This window comes from Telopea speciosissima, unplaced genomic scaffold, assembly GCF_018873765.1.
Source record: "Telopea speciosissima isolate NSW1024214 ecotype Mountain lineage unplaced genomic scaffold, Tspe_v1 Tspe_v1.0012, whole genome shotgun sequence".
NCBI lineage: Eukaryota > Viridiplantae > Streptophyta > Magnoliopsida > Proteales > Proteaceae > Telopea > Telopea speciosissima.
This window is the reverse complement of record NW_025317348.1, coordinates 684,369-694,825: the sequence shown is the minus strand read 5'-3', so window position 1 is coordinate 694,825 and position 10,457 is coordinate 684,369. Positions and strand designations below refer to the sequence as shown.

Genomic DNA, 10,457 nt, shown 5'->3' with positions numbered 1-10,457 from the left:
ATACATATCCATATCCAGTCCAAGATCAAAGAGAGCCTGCTGGAGATTGATATTGAGATCGAGCAGTTTCCCTACCCGAAGAACCTTGTAGAGCGAAGACGGAGCCAGTGCCAGCTGCATCCCTTACAGATCCGAAAGTCAAGTCAAATCGATACCCAGCGTCAGATCCACCAAGGGTATAGACGAGAGCAGAGGAAGCGCCCAAGCCACATCACAGCCAACAGCATCCAAAGAGTTTTTTCGCAGCTTCCTTTCGTTTGGTTCCATATCCAGTGGTAGTCCCGACAAGAGGTCAGAAGAAGGCTCTTGGCGCCTTGGAAAGACCGAGCTCATATGACAAAGTCAGTGGTCTAAGAGCTTGTAGAGTCCCGTAAGATACGGGCATCTGAGGGTGTGACTACTGTTGGAGAGCACACAACTCACAGCGGTACTCGGGAAAGAGTCACCCGCTTAGAGGCTCGAGTTGAGGTGCGAAGCTGCTTAGAGATCAGTGATGACTTGGGAATAAGAATGGATGCCTCTTAGAAGGCTATCCAAGACTTGGCGGACGAATGTTGTGGGTTGGGCAGCGACACGAAGAGCGCCCGTTGAGGTGCTCAAGGCCCAGATCCAAAATCTTGTGGCTGAGTTCATTGTCCTAAAGAGGGCTGGGGCGACTACAATTAGGAGACTCTTCACGAGTGAGAGTCCCCGAGCCACGGTGCTACAATGACACCAGGGATGCCAAGGCAATTTGAATTCCTTTGGGACAACACTACTAAACTATAGAGCCTACCAGTATATAAGATAGGACTATCCCTATCTCTATCCTTTCTCCTAAGGAGAAAGAGTGATTGAGGGAAAACAAACGTTTAAGTGATTGTACCCAGAAAACCACTCTGAACATTCTTTTGAACAATGTAAAATATACCAAAAGCCTTCAGTCTATCCAGCAATGTTCTGAATAGAGTCAGTTCAAACCTCACTGTCTTTGTGCAATGAAACCCTGGCTTAAACACGTGTCTAGTTACATTCCACCTCTTCGAAGTTGCGCACCAATCCAACACAATTGTCCTACAGTCAGTCCAGCTGTCATTTCATCGAAAAGAAAAGAATGTATTTAAGAAGAAAGAAAGCGCCCTCACACTTTCCAAAACCTAAGTGTAAAGTCCCCTCTCCTTACCTTAATGGTTCGTATGAAATCTTTCCTGTTAAGTACATCTAGCCCGAGTTGTTCACCCAAAGATATGTGTCCAAACCAAGGAAGTTGTTCGACAGTGCAACCCTCCTCTGAAGTTGTACAAGTCGAATAGGTTTATGAGACAGCATTGAAAGCTGCGCAGTTCGCACGAATGATAAAAAAAAGGCGGCTAGAATCGGCTACAAGAAACTTCTTCCGCACAATGACTTCAAAAGATCTCAGAGAGTCCTGAAAGGGAAGTCGTGCAGAAGAAGCGAAAGAACAATCCTGGGAAGTTGAAGGAGGTCTCTACAGGAGGTGAGACGAGAGTCTCTCAGTCAAACAACAGCATACAGCCGTGGGAGAGTCGACGAGGAGACAGACAGTCTTCAAGGAAGAACTTGTACAAGATGAACTGCCCTCCAGAGACCAGTAGCGAGGAAGCTGCGAGTGGAGTGCGTAAGCACTACGCAAGCCATGAGCGAAGCATGCAACTAGCACTGGTAGAGCAGGGAGGTACTTGCCAGAAACTTAAAGAGGGGAAGTCCAAATGCTTCCTGGCCAGTACTGCCAGACACTTAGAGAGGTCTCCGGCCAATGAAGAAACTCCAACAACACAAGCCAGTACCAGCGGAAGAAAGAGACCCCCACCTTCCAGTAACGGAGCCCTTTCTTTATAGTAGTGACGAAGCAAAGGTAAGGCGCGAGGATGAGCATGCCTAAGAATGAGTAGTCGCGCCTTTACTCTAATAAAGGGTGGTCTACGATCAGCAACAAGATACGGCCAAAAAGCCGCGTCAGCGCTCAAGCACCATTTACTAATAAGGAGAAAGCAGGCCTTACACAAACGAAGAAAACTACAGGGCGCGCGAGGCGCTCATGGAGTTGCTTGTTAGGTTAGGGCTTTTCTACGCTGGGTTGATTCGCCAATCCATGTGTTTGGTCTAGTTGCTTGGACGACAATCTCGGCCGAGTCATTAATAGGGAGGGGCGAGCGAGCGAAGCCTTCAATGTTGGAGACTTTGCTTCCCCCCTTTAGTCGTATTAGTCGTAGTAGTCGGCATTCTGGTAGGAATGCCTCCTTGGTCGAAGAGCCGGCGCGGCGTATTGGTTAAGTACCAAGAGTCGGGATCAGGTGGTTGATACATATGTTAAGGCTGTTCATGCCCATCTTTTTCTTTTTCTTTCGTGGCCGAAAGAGGGGAAGGAAGCGGAGGGGAGTTTCGGGAACAAAGCCCCCGTTCAGCCCTACCCTATAGTAGAGTATCTTTTCCCTATCTAAGCTATATCAACATAGCCAACTAGAAAACTCATCCGCTTGTCAATTCTGGGTGTAATACTCACTCGTAAATGATTGGTGTCAGAATTTTTCACTGATCAGGTGTGCTCAGTCTCATCCGTGTAAGAATTAGGAATTCCTCTTCCAACTCGTCCCAGAATGGGCGTTATGGCAAAGAACAAGAAGAAAACGAAAGAAGGAATTTGTCCAATAGTAACAAAAGGTGCCTCCACAGGTTGACATCCGATCCAACCTAGTAGTAAGCGATCCGCCAAAAGCAACCAAAATATTCCTTGGTGAATCGGGCGAAAACTTGAACTACGCACATACATACTTTTAAAAAAAGGTAAAGCCAACAGACATATAAAAACTGGTGCTATTGCGGCTACACCTCCCGATTTGTCAGGTATACTACGAAGAATGGCATGGATCGGTAGGAAATACCATTCCGGCACAATATGAGGCGGGGTGGGCATCGGATTAGCAGGTATATAATTGTCGGGATGCCCCAAAACATTAGGAGCATAAAAAATCCAAATGGAATAAAAGATAGCAGAAGCTACCCGACCTACTAGATCCTTTACATAAAAATAAGGGTAAGAAGCAATTTTATCCATCTCTGAATGTACACCCAATGGATTATTTGATCCATATTGATGCAATGCGGCCAGATGAAGAAGACTGGCGCCTACTAAAATAAGGGGGAGTAAATGATGGAGACTAAAAAAACGATTTAAGGTGGCATTGTCCACGGAGAAACCACCCCAAAGCCAAGTCACTATGGTATCTCCTACTACAGGTATGGCGCTAGCTAAGCTTGTAATTACTGTAGCTCCCCAAAAGCTCATCTGACCCCAAGGTGGTACGTATCCTGTAAAAGCTGTCACAATCATTAATAGGAAGATTACAACTCCGAGACACCGAACAAATTCCCTAGGACTGCTATAACTCGCATGATATAGACCACGAAAAATATGAAGGTGAACCACAATAAGAAACATACTTGCCCCATTAGCATGCATATAACGGAGCAACCAGCCCCCTTCAACATCTCTCATAACGTGTTCTACGCTGTTGAAAGCTAGATCCACATGAGGTGTGTGATGCATAGCTAAAAAAACGCCAGTCACTATCTGAATGACTAAACAAATACCAGCTAACGGACCGAACCCCCACCAATAACTAATATTGCTCGGGGTTGGATAATCTATCAAATGCTGATTAAGTGTGGAGGATATAGGTTGTTTAAGAAGAGAGAATCGTTGGTTCCTTATAGTCATTTCTCTTTCCTATCGTGACAACTCTTGTTTCCCCACCTTTTTAGCGTTCTGGGGCCCTAATATAGATAAATATAGTACCCTTTCTTCCACCTCCGAAGGATGGAGGGGGTATACAGCGAAAGAAGCGTCGAAGGGGTCATCCTAGGTTACTGAAGAGTCGTCCGACTGCTCGGTGACCGAATCAGAGAGGTTTTTACCGCTTTCTCTTCTCTCCAGCACTCTCGGACTGATCATATTGCTGCAACAAAGCAAGCTTAGGAATGAATCTAATGGAAATTTAGGTCTCTGTCCGCTTGGAAGATTCTTCTTTCCTCTTTGGTGAAAGAGGGCAAAGGTGTGTGGGAGAAAGAAAACTAAAAGGAGAGAAGAATTCGTCCACCAAGCGGGACAGAGTGCGACCCCCAAGCAATGTTCAGTTCTCGCTCATCTCTTGGGGGTCCATATCATCTGAAAACTATTCCTGTTCCATTAGCACATTCTTCGATTCGGATGACTCAGCGTCAGGAAAAGTAAGCCCCCCCTTTGCCTTGATTGAATTTGGCTTCGCTGCGCCCTGAATCAATAAAAAAGCTTATATATTTGATTCATCATCCCATTTCATTTGGGCGAGAGGGAGGCTGTGAGTCACCTGGGCTACGGATTTGTCGGTTGGTTGATTCTCGAAATCACCTCTGGAAACAAAAAGCCCTAGGGTCCCGACCCACAAATGAATAGGAAGCGGGGCGAGGGTCTTTCATTAAAGGGGGGAAAGAGGGGTGGGGCTTTGTTCTGGGGGGGCCGCCTTGCGCAGCTTTGGAAAGGAGAGAATTTCATAAAGTCACTCTCGGAAACTCTTATTGGACGAGAGAAAGTCAATATGATATTGGCGTTGGTTTTACCAACGAAACGAATCACTTTTTGGTCTTTCTCATTCGGAAGGCTCAGTCCCACACTCTGACTTCAATGGTGGGAACAACCTCCGCACTCCGGCGCTCCAATGAACAACAGTTCTCCGCCTTACTATAAAAAGAATAGTGGTCGATCCCTCGGGAGTTACATTCGTAACAACATGTAATGTTCACGCGGTGATATTCTATCTTTCCAAGAGTACTACCCTGTACGTAGTCTATGTCTGGGGAGACAGGTGCGGTAGAGAGGTCCCCCACTTCGATTCCCGCCCCGTTAGCATCTCCGATCCGAGATAAGGGATTACTCCGTTAGGTCTTTTCGGTCCGGAGCCGGCCGGTAATGGACCTACTTACCTTGCTTGTGGACCAGCTGCAGAGCTAACCCTTGTTCTATTGGTTTGGTGGTTGCTACCAAGACGATTTCTTTATGCCCATCAAAGGACCTCGAGATGCTAATCCACGAAAAACGATACGAGAAATTCGAAAGAACTCATATACGGAACGAGGGCGACCAGTGGAAATACATCGGTTTCTTACTCGTGCAAAGGAACTATTTCTTGGCAACTTGGACAACTTATAACGATGTTTGTCCCGCATATCACTAGGAAGATCGGGATCTTTACAAAAGGCTTTATAAAGCTTTCGTCTCAATTCATATTTAGCCGCGAGCAATCTACGTTTGTGATCTCGTATATTTCGCTTCTCCGACATCTTACTGAGTTTCCCCCTCATCTTTTTGCAAAAAGCCGCTCCACGGTGGTAAAGTCTCATCTTGTGTGTTGGCCGAAGTGACAATAGTCACATTGAACCCTCGAATATGTTCGAAGATCTCGAAATGATCTTCCAGTTCCGGGGAGAATTCGCAAAACTCCGTTTCCATCGAGAATTGAATGGAGTTTTCCCGTATTTCGACCGGAGAATCTAACAGAGACATTACTGTCGAGATTCTGACCGAAAAATTAGACATTCCATGCCCTCGGAGAGTGCTTTGTCGTGCTAGGTCACTGACATCTCCTTTTTTGTCTTTTTCGGACCCCAAGAATGGATTGGATCGAAACGACTTTCCTGTCGAACCCCTTTGTGTCTGTATGAATCTCTGACCGCGCGGAATCTCCATAGCCAATTTTCCATTTTTGATTCTGAAATCAGAGGGTGCCTTTGGTACTACTCTTATTTCACACGATCCAGGAACTTCCATAACGTTGGCGTGATTCGGTTTGAGCAACGGATCCTGCCGTGAGACATCTTCGTAATGAAAATGGAGTGGAAACATGAGTTGGCTTTTCCAGTATCTATAGAATGAGCACTGTTTTCTATCTGCTTCAAAAAGATAGTGGTAAGAATGAAACTTCAACACGAAAGTCTGTCTTTAGTTGGAGATTGAGCTCGAGGTTTTGGCTGGCAGTTTTTATTATTTTAGTTGGAGTGCTCTCGAGAGGATAATGTTTTATTTTATTTAAATAACAATTCAACGTTTTTATGTTCACAGGGGAGCCGTCGGGGTAAAGCACATATCCCCGAATCTTGTGTCGATTCGATAAAATGCTTTCGGGCTTCACCCCTTTTGCACGAAGAATGCTTTCTACTTTCTGTTCGACAAGCAGTTGCTTGCGAAGTAGGGCTTCCTTGTTTGCGAAAGTAGTTTTTCCTGCATTCCCTGCATTCACATGAGCAGATAGACGCAAATCCAGCTCCTCCCTCCGTTGGAGGTCCGAAATCAGCGGCTTGTCAAACTGCCGGTCCGTGTCCTCTGTTTGAGAAGACGGACCCTCATCCACTGGGGCCAGGTCAGCCGCAGCTTTGGATGAAGAGGCGCCCCTCAGGCCCTGCGCAATAAAAGCTGCGAACAGTTCGTCGGAATTGCAGGGGGGAGAGGGGGACCTTGGCAGTGGAGGTGCTCCCCAGACGTTTTCGGAGCAGATTGGAGAGATTCCTTCATCGAAGGGGTTGAACACCCAGTTCTCAAAGAGGGCCCCCTGGGCATCCGAATCGTCTGGCGCGGGTGAATAATTACGTAACCCAATTTTCCTGTTCAAAAGAAGATCTCTTTTCTTCTGCATTCTCAACAGGAATGCATCAACAAGACTGCCCTTCCATATAGATCGTCGTGGCATGAACTCAGAATTTCTTCGCTTCGGACCAGGCGCTTTTAGCCCACCTCCTCCTCCTTCTCCTTTAGGATAGGATCGTCGTTGGTCCTTCTTTCACTTGCTTTTTTACCAGGTCCGATAGGTCGGTCGCCCGGTAGCCGCTCCGCTATGGAGCTACGTGTACACCGCCACGTCGAGACTCTCTTTCGAAAGTGAGATCACTACCGGCTTGTTGAAGAAGCCCTTCGGGCTCCCTAAATGCAGCCGTGATCTTATATACGATACCACCAGACGCACCTTGGTACTTCCATCCGCCAATCAAGGCTAGTGGAGCGAAGGGAGCGAGAAAGAAGAAACTCCCTGAGCTCCTAGCGCGCCAGAACAACAAAGACAAGGCTTCTTATGCCCAATGGAGAGTCAGGCGCGCGCAACGGCTTTCGCGCGAGGCGCCGTTGCTTGTTAGGGGCGAAATGGAAGACCGAATAGAATGGCATGATGCCTTTGTTCTCCAACCTTATTCATTCAATAGGGCGCGCATTCACTTCTCCTTCACACACACACTGATCACTTACTATATCACTCTTCGTCTTCTGACTCACCCTTCCCTTCATTTAATGAATAGTCGACCGGTTTGGGAGCTTCGGGGGAAGGACACTGAAGGAATAGTGACCCAAGACTTTTGATCGTCTGTAACACGCCGGGGATGTTTCTTTATCCCGCCGCAGCTTCGCAGATGGTAGTAGGGCGCGCCCGCACGCTCTATGCTCTTCCCTAGGCGATGAAGCTCGTCTCCTATTGATAGGAGTTCCAGGGGCCTTGTGTTAAGCATATATTAGTTGCTCTCTCTTTCGATTGAGCGTTGATACCCCAAAGGTCTCGCCTCAGCCGGCGCGCTACACGGCGGAGCCACTACTCTTCGGGGCGCTGAGCAGCTTCGCACCTCAACCCGGCCATTCTCGAGGAGCAACAATGGTTGACTCAATACTAACTCCCCTACTTACTACTTAAAGGCAGCCGACCTTCCTTTGCGAAGATTAGAGTAGAAGAACTTCGTGACGGCGAAAGGTACCGCCGGAGCAAAGCAGTCCTTTTATCCAGAGACTGACTTCTTTCTTTTTTTATGATTAATCGGGGATCCTCTTCAACTATTTCTTACTTGACTTGTTGCTGTAGCTGTTATTGGAAACAGGACCTGTAACATCCACTTAGAGTAGTTTAGAGAGTGGAGTGACTGACTCTCGGGTGAGAGGCAGGGAGCAAAGCTTCTTCAGAGTAGCCTACGTGTGTGTAGTAGCCCTTTCCTAGTAGCTTAGTAGCTCTTTCCTCTGTTTAGGAATGGTTATGAGGTCTTGATTGCACGGGAAAAGTGAAAGTCAAGGTTAGCCAAAAGTGGAAGTAAAGGTTAGCCTTCCTTAGGAGCTTCAACCCCGGAATGGAGCTTTCAAGGTTTTTATTCCTAAGTCCGGTTGTTACGAGTGGGAATACATACCCTGTTGCGTATATAAGCAGTGATCGCTTGCTGTCTCCTTTGCGAGTGGTGCAAACAGTTAACGAAATGGGAACAGGCACAGTCCTTTTCTCAATGGGATTGGTTCGAGCGGCAGAGGCTTTCTCAGAGGCACTATCTTTCAGAACAGAAGAGGATCAGTGTTTCGATTTGAGACTGGGACGTCTTCTCCCTCGCACTTAAGTGAGCTGCCCCACGGCAAACTTCTAATGAATCACGGACTTTCTTAAACATTCGAAAAAATTCGATTGATTGATACGAGTTTCTTTTTCTGTTACGATGGATCGACGAAAGACTGGCCCAATAGCTGCTTCAGCGGCTGCAATAGCTACACTGTGGATGGCAAGGCCGAAGTGAAATAGTGATTCTGACTATCCCTTTGTTGTGGTTTTTTTTAACTCTTCAATCATCTGATTAGATTATCATTGTGCGGGAAGCTCACTCGTCCCTCTGTTCTATGTCGGAGCCATTCTTGGGCTGCTCATCCTACCTGATCGCTTCGGCTTACCGGGATCTTTGGCTTTTTGGCTTCCTTGCCTGCTTTCTCCTAGCCCTCCCTACCGTCGCTCTCTGTTATCGATCTCTGCATCACCATCGTCTCTTGAACGACCGGGGTCCTCTCTCCCCCTAAAACCCCAAGCTTCGAGTTTCCTTCGCCCAATCAGTCGTGCAAGACATTAGAGATTCGTAATGGTTGTTGCGTAGCTGCCATCTTGTTCTAGTTCCCCCATTTTCCTTTTTATGCCACTCCATTTCTGTGAAAGAGATTGATTGTTGGTCTCTGGTGGTGTTTGCTTTTCTTGAAACTTGAAAACCTGACGAAGATGCGCTTGCTCTTTCCCAACAAACGGAGGCGGAAAAGCCGTAGTGCGTTAGCACACACTGTAGTTTTTCAGCTCGTTTTGAAGCAGGGAAGGGAAAGGCTTACCGAACATGCCCGGCCCTAACTGAGTTAATTGATCAATCACCACCGCTACTTTGACTCTAGAACAGAAAGGAAGAAGCGGAACATTTAATAGTTGCAATCACCTATGTCCTAACAGCAACACCGAGTGTACCTTTAGAACGACTTGCCCTCGAGTACAGGCTAACCAAAAGTACTGCGCGTTAGTTCACAGTTCGGCAAGCAAAGCAAACGGGAATCCATCAAGACGCTGCATTTAAAGAAGTGATCTACGACCTTCCCTCATTGTTTTAGAACTGTTGCTCTTAGAAGTCCAAGAAAGCCCTAGAGCACGGAAAATTCATATCCTAGCAACACCTTCTCCCCGGAACCAGAACAAGACAGATTGTCTTTGATCCGCTTTAACAACGGTTTGATAGAAAGAGCGAATAACCTTACTTGAAAGAGAAAGAGTACAGGCTGCTGCTTCAGGTGGATTGATCAAAGTAGCCTTCTAAAATGCCCTGAACCCGACTCGCTTACTGTGCGAGCTACAAGAGCGAGCCAGCTTAAATGATGGAAAGAGCTTTCAAACAAATAAAGAGCTTTAATAACTGAAAGAGGGACTTGACGTAAGAAAAAGCCCTGTGACTGACTTAACTTTCACTACCGTCCAAGCCTAGTCTCTCTGACCTCCACTGCCCTAAGAGAATCAAACTCTGATCTCTGAACTGCCTTCCGAAAGGAATGTTATTATCTACGACCCCCGAGAGCCATCACTTCCAATCGCCTAACGTAGCATTCATACTACTAAATGAAACCTATTGTCTCATTCTTCTCTGAGAAACCCAATCCTTTTTTCGTAGTTTTCATATAGTAGTGTCCCGCAGTAAGCAAAGCTCAAGAATTCATATTAGTCGTCCTCCCGTCAACAATCGTTATCCCTGCCTGTAGCACATCTCCTTCCCTTGTCTTTATCATTGGTCTAAGCTGTCCGCCTGTCCGCTCTCTCTCTTGCTTGGTCGATCTCCTTCCCTGAATTGAGTACTGATGCGCGTTGGAGCAATCAAAGGGCTGGCATTAGCTTACTCGCTTATCCCTTGTTGCTTGCTTTCCTTCTTTTATCTATTCTATCTCTTGCTTCCCTTTCCTGTCATCGGTCGATAGGTGCATAGGCGATAGTGGCTTCGGTAAGCATTCCTGTGTTAAGCCAATCAGGTAAGCGAAGATTGCTGTGTTAATGTGTAAAGCAAAGAGGTAGGCAGCAATCAGTACACGAATCCCTTCCTTAGCACAAGCACTAAGTAAGCAAGCTACCTTGTAAATAGTTCCCCTTCTCTTAATGACTCTTCTTCTTTCCGTTGTACTCTCT

General features: G+C 46.7%; 1 protein-coding gene and 1 long non-coding RNA gene across 2 annotated transcripts in view; both read right to left on the bottom strand.

Annotated features, from left to right (window-relative positions):
- LOC122647117 overlaps positions 1-9,893 on the bottom strand; it is a 14,017-nt gene extending 4,124 nt beyond the window's left edge. The window contains exon 1 of the long non-coding RNA XR_006330801.1: positions 9,881-9,893. This is a non-coding gene — a long non-coding RNA (uncharacterized LOC122647117). The remainder of the gene's footprint in view (positions 1-9,880) is intronic.
- LOC122647074 (60S ribosomal protein L5, mitochondrial-like) lies at positions 4,932-5,878 on the bottom strand. Its single transcript, XM_043840590.1, has one exon. It carries the CDS (start codon positions 5,876-5,878, stop codon positions 5,318-5,320), a length of 561 nt encoding a protein of 186 aa, XP_043696525.1. The 3' UTR covers positions 4,932-5,317.
- Positions 9,894-10,457: the final 564 nt, after the last annotated feature.